This window comes from Rhodamnia argentea, chromosome 1 (assembly GCF_020921035.1).
Source record: "Rhodamnia argentea isolate NSW1041297 chromosome 1, ASM2092103v1, whole genome shotgun sequence".
Lineage (NCBI taxonomy): Eukaryota > Viridiplantae > Streptophyta > Magnoliopsida > Myrtales > Myrtaceae > Rhodamnia > Rhodamnia argentea.
Window position 1 is genome coordinate 1 of NC_063150.1, and position 15,621 is coordinate 15,621.

The window sequence follows — 15,621 nt, forward strand, 5'->3', positions numbered from 1 at the left end:
TTAGGAAACAAGGTATAAAATGGAAGATCACATCGCAAAACAGAAGAAGGCCTACGACTAATGAGATAGCATGCAGGACAACAATAGACTAAATAGTTTTGGGGATCTTCATCTCAAACAACATGGACCTGGTAACTTCCAATGAATGCCTATTCTTCCTTTTAGCTACATCAATGGCTTGCAACTCAATTATTCCGAAATTGCGGTTTGATTTTCAAAGAAATAAAAAAAAAGTGTTGGGATAGCAGATTTTTGTCAAAAAATAAATAAAAATATTTTTGAAGTGTTTTCGACGGGAAGAGAATAGTTTTATGTATATAATTATCCATGCGGTTAGAGTAAGTGCTTCTTCAATAGCAGGCCTTGGTTGCCTTTCCATAGCGCGCCTTGTTAGCCTCTTGTTTACTCGCGTGTTTCCATCCTATTATGTCTCTTTGTTTCTGCTGAAACAAGCAAGAAATGTACTTAGTTTTCGCAAGAAAAATAAATTCTTCAACTAAAAAATAAGTAAGTTAAAGTATAATAATAATAATAATAATAACTAATTTGTATGATAGCCGTAATGAATAGACAAACCTCATATGACATATTATCAATATCTAATCTCATGTCTCTGTGTTGATCATAGAAGTTCATCTTGTTAAGAAATAAATTGGTTTCCAGACCAATTAATTGCTGCAAGAGGCCAAAGAAAGAGAGTATATCACAGCCGTGAAACAACTAGAATCCGACAAAATATCATAATAACAAAAACGAAAAATGGTAGTTTGCAATTTTTGATCGAATTTTGACCAGATATAACTTTTTTGGACAACATCTCGTTGACCCGATTTTTGTATTAATGGAAAGCTCACGACTCGATTATTCCAAAAATGCAGTTCGATTTTTTTAAAAAAAAGTGTTGGGATCGCAGATTTTCGTTAAAAATGAAGTAAAATTCCTTTTGAAGTGTTTTGGGCAGGAAGAGAGTAATTTCATGTATGCAATTATCCGTGCGCTAGAGTAAAAGCTTCCTTAATAGCGAGCCTTCGTAGATTTTCAATAGTGAGTCTTGTTAGCCTTTTCATTTACTCTTGTCTTTTCATCTTATTATCTCTTCTTTGTTTCTGCTGCAATAAGCAATAAATGTACTTAGTTTCTGCAAGAGAAAAAATCCCTCATATATATAACAATAAGAAAGTTGAACAACAACAACAAATTATTATTATTATTATTATTAAGGATTAATACCACGAAAAATCTCAAATTGATACACTAGTGACAAATTTATCCCAAATTATTTTTTTAATCACGAAAAATCTCAAACTAGTACATCTTTAACAAATTTACCCCGAAATATTTTTTGGACCATCAAAAACTCTAAATTGGTACATCCGTGATAAATTTACCCTAAATTAAATTTTTTCACCCCGTAAATTCTCAAATCGATATACCTATGATAAATTTACCCTTCATTAAATTGAGTTAATATCATGAAAAATTCAAATTGATACACTTGTGACAAACAGAACGTAAAAACCTCAAACCGTTACACCCGTGAACCTGTCATGTGCCACCACCTCAACAATTTGACGGTTAGATTTAAAGAAAACTAACGGATAGTAAATTTATTATAGATATACTAGTTTGGGGTAAATTTATCACAAGTGTATGAGTTTGAAATTTTTTATGGTCAAAAAAATTGTTTAGGGTAAATTTGTCACGTGTGTACCAGTTTTTGGATTTTTCATGGTATTAGCCCTAATAATAATAAACTGATTTGTAACATAACCGTAATGCATAGACAAACCACATATGACATAATATCAGTATCCAATCTCATATCTCTGTGTTGATCATAAAAGTTCATCCTGTTAAGAAATAAATTGGTTTCTAGAGCAATTAATTGCTGCAAGAGGGCAAAGAAAGAAAGCGAGCATATCATAGTCGCGAAACAACTAGAATTCATCAAAACATCATAATAACGAAAAAAAAATGGTAGGATAATGCGAGTCTTAGGTAGACAGCTACCTTTACTTTAATTTCCTGCAAATTAAAGTGAAATTTTTTTAAATATGATATTCATGTACGTTTCTACACATATTCGATTATTCCAAAAATTCAGTTTGATTTTCAAACAAAAAAGTGTCGGGATCGCATATTTTCGTTAAAAATGAAGTAAAAGTCTTTTTGAAGTGTTTTGGGCAGGAAGGGAGTGTTTCTCCAATAGCAAGCCTTGGTAGCCCTTCAATAGCGAGCCTTGTTAGCCTTTTATTTACTCGTGTGTTTTCATCTTATTATCTCTTCTTTGTTTATGCTACAATAACCAAGAAATGTACTTAGTTTTCACAAGAAAAAAGTAAATTCTTTAAATAAAATAATAAGGAAGTTAAAGTATGTGATAATACTAATAATAACAATAATGATGATGACGATGATGATGCGCTCTAGCTAGTAGGCCACGTCACTCTCCTCTCTCTCTCTCTCGGTGGTTTTTGCGATAGGCGGGAGAACCTTTCTATTTCCTATACAACACCCATTTCTACTTCTTCAACACCTTCTCTCCCTTCTTCTTCCCAACACCACATCCCATTTCGCTCTCCCTCTGTCTCTTTTCCCCCAAGCGACGTCCCATCTCTCTCTCTCTCTCTCTCTCTCTCTCTCTCTCTCTCTCTCTTCGCATCATCATAGTGAGATTCTCTCTGTTGCTCTACTCCACTCGGCTTGCATGCCTCTTTTCGCCAGGTCAATTGAGTTTGATCATTCATGACTCGATGGAGGAAGAAAATATTAAATGTCAATTTCTGTCTTTTGTTTGACAAGCTTGTTTTCCTTTTGTTGCAGCAATTTCAAGGGAGGATCGGCCAGAAGCAGAAGTCACTGAAGAGAAGGAAGTAGAAGTCGCTAAAGAGGATTGTTGACACCTAAATTTTGACTAACATTTTAGTCATTATTTGCATAGAAAGTTAGAACTAATTTTAGTTCTTGCTAAAAATAATCAAATCATTTTTCATATTTATTTTTAGCATTCATACATTGCCTTGAAATTCATTTGGACCAGAAGTGCAAGAATGAGCTTAAATGAACAGGCAATTTTGACCGGAACCCATCACAATTTTGGCTACGGAGGAGGGGTGGGCCGAAATTCTCAAGGCTATTTTAGCTTATTTTGAGTTTAATTCAGCCCATTTTAATATTTAATTTGAGAAAAAGATTAATTTAAATGCATATTTAATTAGAAAAAGCCTAATCGGTCCTACCCAGGCCACAACGGAGAAGATTCTTTTTTTAGAGAGTGCACTTGTTCTCTAGGATCATAAGGCAAGAAGCTTTGCTGATCCACGTTCGTCAGATTCTTCACCACGTCTTAGCCAAAGGATGTACTCTCCAAGATGGTCTCTCTGAGTCCATCAATCGGGTGGAGACCTTATCCTATTATTCAGACATTTTTAGAGTTTAGTTCTACCATGGCAGATCGCGTCCCACCTTTAGACCTTCAAACAAATAGGAATCCTTTCGGATAAACCAGCACCCCTTCCCTCCCGCGAAATTCCCTGAATGGTTGTTGTCTATATTCCCCCATGGCTGGGGAAGAAAGGCTTGTTAAATGCTCACTTGGCTCAGAGTTGTCGAAATCAAAATTTGACTAACCGATTGAAGAGTTTGTTCTTCCTTACCTCCTTTAGCCCGGAGCAAAGCATAAATCAAACTCTCCAAATGGCCAGGTGTTGTGGACAATCCATCGAATTATGGGTAATCAATCCCTCGGGGTGGCAAGCACTCAAGATCCACTTGTCAATATATTAATCATCCGGTCTTTCATCATCCGTCGGCAGGTAATAAGATGTTAATAAATTACGGTCGGCAATTCCTCTTCCTCTTCTACTTGGATTGGTAAAGACAACAACCTCTTCTTTTCTTACGTAGACTAGACTTCGTCTATTCCTATCCCTAAATAGGTTCTCCTTTGCATGATTAGGCAGATTCGATCACAGCAGATGTAGGTAGTACTATATCTTCGGGATCTTCGGGCATTGTTACATCTAACGATGCCCTTGGTTGATATGGAAGACTTGATCACAACTTTTATGTATTTGATACAAACAACCCTCTAGGGTCACAGGTCGCTATGTAATTTCTCAATATCTTTCCGGGATCGAGACTCTGTTGATCGGATAGGAGAAGAACTAGGTTCTATAGTAGATTAGAGAGATGGAAATGAGGGTTTACCTAATATGGCATCCGGGAGATCGGATTGTGTAACGGGGTCTCAAATCAAGTAGATGTTTAAGCAGCGGCGGTTTATACTCTTTCAAATGGGAAAGGATATGTTGTTTAACCGAAAGCAGCCTGGGTAACCTACCCCTCTATCGCGACCTAAAAATTAATTTAAGTTAATGTATTATTAGATTAATTAAATGAATTAACTAACCTAATACGGATTCTCCCAAGCCCTACCAATTTGCAACTTAGGTTTGATTTTTAATTTAAGAGTCACCACTAATCTTTTTTGGTACGTAGATTAGATACGTAAATAAAGTACGGGAGAATACTTTATTTTCTGCTAACCGGAGATTTAGGGTTCAGGGATTTGATTATGTTAATTTTTCATTAACACCCTTTCGGTACCAAATTTCATGAAAACGCCTTTTCCCGATTGATGATTTGTGATTTTTTATTTCTTTTTTTTTTAATTTTCGAATTTTCCATTTTTTCGAATTTTTTAATTGAAACAAATGAATTTGAACAAAATTAAACAAAAATGCCCATAATATACCTTTAAATCCGATTTTTCGATAAATTTTCTCATTCTCAAACATCCGGGCCGTAGCGAGATTTTGTCCACTACATCCTCGAAAATTCGAGTCGGTATGCGGATAAATATATAGAAATACAACGTCCCTTCTTGCCAAATGGCAGAATACGAATTTGTATATTTAAATCACCATCCCATCCCATAAGATCATGGGCGTGGTGTGTGATTTAATTTTTCGACGGGACTAGGCGCCGGGGATCATACATTATAGGCAATTTTGTTTAAAGATGTGCAAATATTTATTGAATTTTCAAAAATCCTTAGGGGATTACGGAATTTTCAAGGAGAAAGCCTCTTATTCACAAAGGATTTCATATCTTTTAAAATAGAAAAGATTATCTCTTGAGATTTTAGAGGAATTTTCAGATAATTTCCCTAGATTTTTAAAGATATATTTGAAATTTTCAATCGAGATGCAATCTTATCCAAAATATTCAGATTTTCGAAAAAATTTCAGATTCGACCTTCCTTGAGATAATTAGAATATTTCGAACAATATGCATAATATCTTCAAGATAAGACTAAATCATCAAATATATCAAAATGCATCAAAGATGTGCCCATTACTCTCAAGGTAGATCGAGATTCCAACCATTTGAAGATTATCCATAAGATACGCCGAATATTTTTTCCCTAAAGAATCCAAAAATATGCTCAAGATTTACGCAAATCTTAAAGAAATTCTTGCTCAAAATATGCGCAATTCCGAAAATCATGAGACAATATCAGATATTTCCTTTAAAACATTATCTTGCCTTATCTGTCAAATCTCAATGTACTTTTTTGGATGAACAGCATTATCTCATGGAAATTTCAAAAGAGTAGGATCAATTCCAATTTAATCTGTGAACATATCAGATTTGATCGAGATCGCTCCAAATAGGCAACTCACTCACGAATTTCAAAAAAATACGCATAACATCTCATCGATTATCTTGCCCAAGTATAAAGTTATCTAGTCAATTTGGCCAAAGCAACTTCAAATGAGTAAATTCATGATAATCTGAGCATCAATCCAAGACCCACGAAAATTCACGTGACCACCAACAAATATGTGTGTTTATCTCAAAAATCACAAAGGAAACATGAAGAAAGTTTAAACATGCTTGGTTTCTAATGGGGAATTAGACAAAAGCTAAATTTCTCAGCAAAAAGATTTTTTTTAGCACCAAAACCTAACACCAAGCTGAGCAAACAACATTGATAACAATAACATGATAGTATTCAAAATTAGAACCATCGTTACCTGATTCGTCAAATTGTGCGTCTCCGAAGCAAAGATCAACTCACGGATAGGGAGTTCGATGACGAACAGGGGCTGAATTCGCAATTAATCAACCCTGAACAGTGAGTGTTTTGCACGAGAAGGTGTGGTTGATGGCTCCAAACAACAAGCCAAAAAACTGCACTAATTAGTTAGCAAAAGATGTCCAAAACAGGTTGTTTTGGACTGAGAACACCTCTAGACAGCAGCACGAGCTTTGCACGAGTAACCCTTCAAGAGTACCCTCAAACAGTGACCAAATTCGCTTAAATAGCCACTCGACGTACGGGTGGCCAGTGGCTTTGAACAAGCTGGATAGTGAGGATGTCAGAAACTCTTATTAGATATCGATCATCGGATTGAAAATTCTAACTTTTGAGAAGTCCTATTTCTTAAAAATAGCTAGAATTTTCGTCCAAATGAGGACTCCCACAAGTTGGACCAAAATCCTAGGCTTTTGTGGGCTCATTTTATCATTCCGGACCCAATTAGACATTAACTAATCAAATGGATAATTAATTTATGCCTTTTTGCAATTTTAAGAGCTCAAACGGGCTGTTTTAAGTCCAAAATTATGATGAAAAATTCTGCGTCCCCTCCGGGCCTCATTCGAAATTTTCAAACTAGTCTGGTCCAACCGCCTATCAAATTAAGCTCAATTGACTCGACATCCGACCCTAAATGCCATAACATGCTTTTGATTGACAGAAAATAAATGTGCTATGCATGATAAAATTATTTTTGTGAGAACCATTACTAATTCTCATTTTTATGAAATGATATATGAAAATTAAAATTTAGGTGTCAACGCCCTCTCAAGCGGGGAATAATGGCTACATTTTCGAGCCGGACAATAGGGCTTAAGCAGATGTGCTCGCCGGACCATGGCGGGGCTCGACCTCGCCGTCCCCGCCTCGCCCAAAGACAGCGAGGTCGGCCCTTGCCATGGCCGGGCAAGGCTCGGCCTCTCCGACTATGCCTCGGGCCGATTGCTGGATAATGGCAACCGTTTGGAGGTGGGGGCAAAAAAAAAAATAACATAAAAATTATTTAAAAAATATTAAAATATTCAATCGCCGGCCGGCCGGCGTCCACGTCAGCCCGAGCAAGCCAAAACTCGTCGGATGGACTGAAATAGCACAATTGTAAAAAGTTTAGAGTTGAATCAGCAAAAAAAAAGGTTTAGGACTGAATTGTCGGACTAATGCTCATGAGCTTAGAGAAGTAAGAAGATAAGTCGCTCCCTTTCATATATAAATGCATGACATGGATTTCAATAATGAGCTGGACTTTCGCATTCATACAAAATAACCGTCCCTTTCGTTTAAGAAAATCTTCGCCAAGCAAGCAAGAATTGCCAATTAAGTTTCAAGTGAGGACATGTACATATGATGTAATGAAATTCAAGAGCGAAGCAATAGTTGCAACTAACCTGTCGAAGTTAGTTGTGGTTTATTGCATTCTTGTACAATAGTCCCATTTGTGATGTTATTATAGTGTCGTTGGCGTTCACAATAAGGTCAAGGTTTAACTAATGCAACTTAGGATCCATTTATTTGAAAGAAAACTATTCCCAGCAATTGTTTTCTGACTTTCTTATGTTTGAATGATGAAAATCATTTTCCATAGATTAAAAAAAAAAAATTCCCTTATGTGAAGAAGAAATCACTTTCCCTAACTTTCATGGAAAATATTTTTCTTCATTTTGAAATTTTCAATAAAATAAATGCTCCCCATTCATATGGATATCTATCTGACTTTGTTTAGAGGCTTATTTATTCATTAAGTTCATTAGATTTTGCGTTTGCAAGTATACCAAAACCGGAGAATTTTAGCGAGTAAATTGCAGCCCCAGTTCTGAAGGCTTCCACCTCAAGTTTCAGAAAATGCTAAGAACAAGGTCGAACATGTTTATCCCCCGTAACAAGCCAAGGATGTCAAATAAAAGTATTATATTATCTACGTAAAGAGACGTCAGCTCAGTTATTCGAATGGTATAAAATTATAGGCAAACACTTTTCACCCCCATTGTAAATTATTAAAGCAAGTTGGGGTCTGCGCAACGTGCTTCTAAGCAAAATTTCCACCACTCCTACCTCGCGAAATGTCTCAAAAGTTCAGCAGAACCGACTCTGAAGCAACTCCAAAAGCAAAATCGTCATTTATGTCTTGAACCATTTCGCATCTTTTTCAGACGAGATATGCAGGAAACAAACATAAATTCCAACACCCAAAAGTCAAAAGAAAATGCCCACCGGTATCTTGCTAACATGTAATTCTTTTTATCTTCTTGGTATTCACTGACATGTTACATACAGAAAATCAATAGTCATCGCCTCTGGATATGACCTCCTTGCAAGTTGGCCGGAGGAGAATGGTATGCTCAAACTGAGAAACATAGCTTCCCTTCGCGTCACAAAGAGGTGGATAAGGCTGCATGTGAACAAAATACCAAATTCATATACCAGAGCATCACCTTGTATAGCCAAAGCGCATGTAAGAAGTTGGCCCAATGGCATGTCATGTAAAACTAGAAAAAAAAAAAAAAAAAAAGGAAATAAATCAATTTCACCTGCACAATTCCAGCATCACATAAGTTCTTCAATGCCATGAGATATTTGGTCTCACCCAACCGCTCTAGATAACGTCTACAAAATGCTAAGGTGGAGAAGTTCTTATTAATTGTTGCTAACAGTTGCTTTGCTCTGGGCAACCTCAACGGTATGTGGCCAACATCAAAATTTTTCATGTAGTGGCTGCACTCTAAGTCTTCTCTTACATATCCCTTTCCTGCAAAAAAGAACAAAGTTACCTCCAACAGGACATCGACACTACGTCATAATAATCCAACATGAGACGCAAATGCAATTACCTGTGGAACCAAAAGTTTCAATTGCAAAAAATTCGCCCTCTTCCATCTTTGTCTGCTCACCTCCCTTCACAATGGGTACAGATTTTCCAGCATGGATTTGATAGGGCCCGATGCTATGTCCGTTTAAGTTTCGGATGCTCTTAACTGCAACAAGGCGTACAATAATCCAAACATTAGGAAAGTATTTGTAGCCAAGTATATAACACAAGCCTAGCCAAGTATACAACTCAAGTCTTCAAATAAAATAAAATAAAAAGTTGAAAAAAAAAAAAGAGAGAGAGAGAGAGAGAGAACAACTAGGAAAGTACTTGTGCAAATGCCAAGGCAAGAAGTTAGATCAAAATAAAAAAAATACAGAGCATGCAAAAGCCTCGACAAAAATACTCTTAGTGATGAGACGTCATGGTAACTATGAAGACTGACTTATTAAGAACGTCTAGAAAGTCTATAAAAGTGACTTGAAAATGAACAAACATAGTACAGAATAAAAAGAAAGGTAGAATGAAGCATCAACGATATAACAAATCGTATAGATGATCAAGAAAGTCTACACTTCAGTCAGTTTTGGGAATTGAAGGTCCATTGAGATTTCATCCATGGCATTAAGAGAATTCAATGAAGTGCAGACTTCAACAATTGGAAATGCATTTAGCAGTGTCATTCGACTAGTTTAATATTTTCAGTGTCATAGCAAGCAACTTGGCAATGATCCCACTATATTCAACTTTAACCTTGATTGCAATCGTTTGAGTATTCCCAACACACATGAGTACAAGTTAATCAATTAACTGTGTAAATTAATGCCTAAGAATCCCTTAAGGGACATGACACCAGTAATGCTAAGAAAAGTGTAGCTGTAATTAACCTAGCAAAGTAAACCACTTTTTCACTTTTAAGTTCTCCTAATTAATGTCTGCCATCACATTCATATATAATGCAACAGCCAAAGCAATAGGAGCATTAGAGCTTTAGGGATTCTCGATATATCAAAAGAAACACACACTGCTAAACCTAAATGAACCAAAAAAGAAGAGTTAAGAGGATAAACCATCATAAGCACCATAGAAGATCAACGAATAATCGAGTTAACATTACAAACTTCAACTCCTCCTTATATACTAATGAGCCAACCAAATTAATACAAATCATTAGTGGGAATAGAAGAACTGCATTTAACAAGGCAACTACCTGAATAAAAGAGGTACCTTGGAAAGTCTTTCCATTTATTTCAACTTCGTATGACTCCATGACCTCTTGGATTGCAGCACCAACGTCACACAGGCGAACGTCTATTCCAGATTCCTACAAAACCTTAGGTTATGATTGACATGTCTAGATCTCAAAGAGAGATGATGAATCCATCTCATGCAATGAAATTCTACCAGATGCTCCCCATGGATTAGGTAGCAAAAATGCTACAATAAATATAATCCTTTGAACACAGCCAGGTACAAACAATGATCCCCATCACACTCTCACACTCCTTTCAAGAGCTGAGCAAAGCGAGTCTATAAGAAAATAGATCTATGGTGAATCAACAAAAGCTAGATGGAACCATGAAATAAATCATGAATTCAATTCATTTCAATGAGATTTTGGTCCAGGAAGTATGAAGTACCTTAATACCAGCATTCGTTGCTTCCCGTGAGGCTTCAAGCAGAGGATCAAACATGGGATTAAAGGCCACCGTAAATGCACAGTCAACTATAAGCCCTGAAAATGGAGTAGAATTTTGAGATAAGATCACTAGGCAAAGTACTGAGACAAATCATGCAAAGATAATTAAAATCCAAGCTGCAAGCAAAAGAGTTTTTCACTAAAGAAACTCAGTAATATTACCATCTATATGAGTCCCAAAGTCCAACTTCATCACATCATCATACTGAAGCACAGTCTTATCTCCTGTATTTGGAGTCCAGTGGGCAGCCACCCTAGAAAAGAGAAGGGTGAAAAAGCAGATCCATCCAAGCAAATCAAGTAAAGTTGAACACCAAAGCCAACACTTTACCAATTCAAAGAGCATCCTGTAGGGAAAGCAATCCCTGCTTGCAAGCCATTTTCGGATATTAGCTTACGAACCGTGTTCTCTAAGGTCTCACATAAGTCAGTCATCAGCATTCCGGGTTTCAAAATTTCCCTGATGTACTTCCTAACCTGCTTAGAAAGAAATCAAGCCAAAGTCAAGAATTAATAAGAAAGCTCATAGTGAAAAGTGGTGGATGTGTTTTGCCCTTTAACCATACAGTCTCGTATGCATTTTGTGCAGCAATATGAGGATAAGTAGATGCAGACTGCAACCTGTCGATGAACCTCTGCTGCTCGTCGAACTGAATTATACATTGGTTTCTGAAGGCGCTCCAATTCCCTCTTCTCTTCAGATGTCACCCTCCATAAATTACTAGAAATGGATTGAAATTTCATAACATAAGATCTTAGAAGTTAGCGATACCTAGAAAAGATACATGATTAAGCTAGAGGAAAGACTAGCATGATTTTTTTCTTTATGTGTGTGTGTCTGTCCATTTGTGTTTTTCCACACAACCAAAAATTAGAAATGTAAAAAGAGCTTCCAATGGTGACTTGTAGCTCTTGTGTTAGGATTATATGAATAAGTAAAATGGCTTTATACATGCTATATCTTGTCCATACTTGACTTCCTCATGAAAATAACCAAGAAAGAAATTTAGATCACATCAAAAGATAAAGCTAAAAGCCCAACCACAGTGAAAACTTGAGGGCAAAAAGAAATAATGTTGCACAGTGAAAATATAGAAAGATCAGAAACGATGGCATAGGTTGTTCTCTATATTATATGATGAGTTAAACTTGAGGGCCAAAAGAAGTACTGTTGCACAGTGAAAATATAGAAAATATAGAAAGATTAGACCACAATATATATATGTAAAGACCAGAAACGATAGCATAGATTACTCTCTACATTGTCTCCCATCAACACATCATCATAGAATAGTGTAGTAAGTTTATAAGCGTGAATGCTATAGATTAAGCTATGCAATAATTATAGACTTCAGGCCCATAGGGAATAGTTCCAGAAGCTAGCAATTCATGTTCCCATGTCATCACCATTGTTTGAGCCCACCACGACACATTAACCGTATCACATTTTTAGAACCCCCTTTCGCCACATTTATCAACGAGCAAGGAGCGACACAACATGCTCTGCATAACAAGTTTGACAAATGATTTTTAATTTAAAGTATTAAAGCATGCGTAATAGTAACACCTAATAATAATTTCTATTTGATTAAAAATGTTCCATTAAGCATGTTTTATTAGGTTAAAGGGTCAACCCAACACGACACACTCACCTTTGCAATTAAAAAGTTGACTATGATAGAGATACAATTAAGTTCACTATGCATAGGACCATGTACATAAGTTGTCTCAAGAATTGGCAACCCTAATTTTTCCTACTTGAAATGCTCTCCAACATATTTGTTTGATGCTGTTGTGCAACAGGGTCCTCAATCAGCCAAAGATGATGTGAACTGACAAACAACCACGGAAGGGAAAGGTAAACCCAAAACTCCGCAAACGCTTGTGGGCTCTACACTAGAATGCTCTCCACAAAGACAAGTTAAAATTTAAACTATGGTTTTGAGGTCAAAGAATTGAACAATCAAGAAGTCCTTCATCAGGAAAAGGAAAAGGGTAACAAAGGCAAACTCAGTTGCCTGATGGTCGAGGTTTTGAAAAAAAACAAAAGGCAGGCTTTAGTAGACTAAAAATGACAAACTAAGAATCTCTAAAACTCAAATCCTTTACTTGATATATTGAGCGGAACTGTGTAACAGTATACAGAATGTTACTTGATGATGATGGTCTAAAAATACCCATCCATATTCAAAGACTACAAAAGCTGAGAGGGTTGTGTAGCCACAGGGGTCTAACTATGAGAAATAACCCTGCATAGGAGATGAATGCATCCAAAAGACACCTTTGAGCATCTATAATAGAGAAGGAGCTTAAAAGGCTATCTTGATTAAGAAAAAAAAAGTTTTACATTAGCTCCTGAATAACGCCATGTTATCCCTTCGAATATAGGAAAGAAGAACAAACATAAAATCATCATTTTAGCGAGCCCTAAAACTACATAAAAAAAAATGTCCCTTTCCCCGTGCAAAGATATAAGAAATGGACCAAAAAATATTATGTAGGAGGACAAGTCCCACAACAAAGAATAAATATTTAGGCTTCACACTCAAAGCTTCCTAAGCATCACACCTAGGGTTTCTTAAGCATCGCCTGAGAGAAGAATGGCATCACACAATCCCAAAGCAAATACTTGCAAATTTCACATAATCATCAACTCTGCTTATAGAAAGAAAACGACATTATTTACAAACTCTCTAAAGTTTCACTCCTAGTTGAAATAGGAAACCTCTAAGCGAGAAACATAATGTCCTACTTAGACTAAAGGGGAATCCTGATAAAAATCAAACGTAAAAGACATAATACTGATCTATGAGAAACCTAAACCGTTAGGATTCTTATTTCATCTGTGAAGTCCATCGTCATCGAAGCTCAGTATATATGTTAATTTTTAAACAAACATCATCTTGTATGATGTATTGGCCACATCATTCTCCTCCGGTTGAAGAAAACTCGTCCTCGAGTTTTGAAGTATTGAACGATTCAACTCACCAGCCTCATCTACATCACGATAAGTCTTGTCCCTCGAGCTCAAATTTGTTTAATTAGGGCATGTTCTGAGAAAAGCTCCAGATCAAACTGCTTTGTGATAATAAAACTAGGACGATATCACGAAATCAACATGTTCAATTATGTTTGTTTGATCTTCAGAACCACCTTGAACTGAATCTTGCTTGTTTGACCAACATGCACCCTCACTGAACAATGACAAGCAACATGACTGAAATTTCCACACCGCAAGCCCTAATTATCAAGCCATCCAACTTGCTTGATCCGTTTATATTTCTGATATCCGTTGCCCAATCAACAACGTGATGTCATTCAAGATTTTCCTTCTTAAGTTTGAACTCTTCTAACCTCTAGTACTTTCATCTTGTGGAGGGACTCGATCGAAAGTTTCCCCCACTGGTTGCACTGCTAGGGCAACAAACAACTCCTCCAGCTCCGATGTCGACTCACCAACCTCGGAATTCAACTGAAATTAGTCACTATTCTGGGAGGAAAGTGTAAAAACATACCCTTTGATACCAAAATTGATGTAGGACAACAAGTTCCACATCAAAGAATAAATCTTTCAGCTTCACAGCCAAAGCTTCCTACGCATCACATCTATAGTTTCTGAAGCATCACACCTAAGAGGAGAATCGCATAGCACAATCCCAAAGTATAGTTGTGGTCCAGGTATCAGTTTGAGCAGCACGCCCCAGACTTTGCTATTGGGTCACCTCCACCAACCTACTTCAGTTGGAAGTTCCATTTTGAGACTCTAGTTTCTAATGATAGAAAAATCTCCTCCAACAATAGAAGGGAGAGAACAAAGTAAAGAAAGATTTCCGATTGACAATACAAAGTTCTTGTGGAACCTCACCTAGTATCGATTGTAAGTTTAAGGAATCTCCTAGACATGCCTAATGCTGTTACAACAAGTAATTAACAGAAAGATTCTTGCCACAAGAAGGGCAGGAGGGAAACATTATAATAGTCCCTCCTACCAATAGACTCCACTACAATTACAGATAAAAGACACGATAATTCAAGTACTTACTCATCCTTGAACTGCTGAATTTCACCCTCTGGAAACTCCCCAGATGGAAAAAGTTCAGCAACAGGAATTGAGGGTGGATTAGTCTGCTCGGGCAATTCTTTCTTTTTCCTAAGAGCCAAACAGCACATGTTAAATTTTTCGAACTGCACTCATTGAGAGGGGATTGGAGAAGATGGAAAGAGTATTACTTGCTTTTGTTCTTTCTCTTTTTCTTCTTGGCGACCTCTCCTGAGTAAAAATCGAACCAAATTAAGTAACGATCAATACAGACCCCAAGAAAAAAAAAAAAAAAACTAATCCAGATGCAGCAGGCGGGCAAAGCCCACCAATCCAATCAGTACAAATAGAGAAAAGCAGCCAAAGTGGTGTCCGGAGAGTAGGGTTTTGGAAGGGCAAGAAAAGAGAGTGGAGGACCATTATCCTTTCCATTGTGGGCATCAGTGTGCAGCGCGGCAAGGCGGTCAGTAGCCTCCACTACGCCATTTTCTTCGGCAGGAACCGCTTCCACGGGCACGTTCGCTTCCTCCATGGACAAATGGCCTGGAAATCGCAGAGACCGGAAGGACCCATAAGTACTTAAAAATGGTCTCAGCAATGTCGATCACATTGAAGGCCAGGGGTTCAACAGTAAACAATGAGGATTAGCAAATCCCCTTGCTATCTTCTCTCAAAAAAGCACGATCGAAGTTCGTCTGCCACATTAGAAAGTTCGCCAAAACCCTAGATAGATAGATAGATAGATAGATAGATAGATAGGAAGCGATTTGGACAAGAGCGTATGGGAGAAGATGATGACCTTCGAATCCGTTTCTGAATTCCGGTGTTTGAATCTCTCTCTCTCTCTCTCGTGTTGTACCCGCAACTGCTCGCCTTCAGCGCCGACCTCCTCAACCCAAATATATATAAATGAAATACCAGGCGAGGCGAGGCAAGGCAAGCCTTTTTCCTCCGCTCCGACAAACTTTTACTTC

General features: G+C 37.1%; 1 protein-coding gene and 1 long non-coding RNA gene across 2 annotated transcripts; one reads left to right on the forward strand and one right to left on the reverse strand.

Annotated features, from left to right (window-relative positions):
• Positions 1 to 8,190: 8,190 nt before the first annotated feature.
• Positions 8,191 to 15,577, reverse strand: LOC115745299 (methionine aminopeptidase 2B-like). Its single transcript, XM_030680777.2, has 12 exons — positions 15,447 to 15,577; positions 15,065 to 15,190; positions 14,839 to 14,878; positions 14,651 to 14,758; positions 11,230 to 11,329; positions 10,940 to 11,085; positions 10,771 to 10,862; positions 10,550 to 10,644; positions 10,137 to 10,233; positions 8,932 to 9,075; positions 8,632 to 8,849; positions 8,191 to 8,492 (listed from the first exon to the last, which is right to left on the reverse strand). The coding sequence occupies exons 2-12, from the start codon at positions 15,177 to 15,179 to the stop codon at positions 8,382 to 8,384; spliced, it is 1,266 nt and encodes a 421-aa protein (XP_030536637.1). The 5' UTR covers positions 15,180 to 15,190; positions 15,447 to 15,577; the 3' UTR covers positions 8,191 to 8,381.
• LOC115745301 lies at positions 9,067 to 9,416 on the forward strand. Its single transcript, XR_004015907.1, has 2 exons — positions 9,067 to 9,187; positions 9,223 to 9,416. It is a non-coding gene; the product is annotated as an uncharacterized LOC115745301 (long non-coding RNA).
• Positions 15,578 to 15,621: the final 44 nt, after the last annotated feature.

Coding starts and splice junctions, on each gene's coding strand:
- LOC115745299 (XM_030680777.2), bottom strand. CDS start 15,179: ATGGAGGAAGCGAACGTGCCCGTGGAAGCGGTTCCTGCCGAAGAAAAT. Junction 11,330..14,650: donor ATTCAGCAGTTCAAGGATGA/GTAAGTACTTGA, acceptor ATCCATTTCTAG/TAATTTATGGAGGGTGACAT. Junction 9,076..10,136: donor AAATGGAAAGACTTTCCAAG/GTACCTCTTTTA, acceptor GCCTTGTTGCAG/TTAAGAGCATCCGAAACTTA.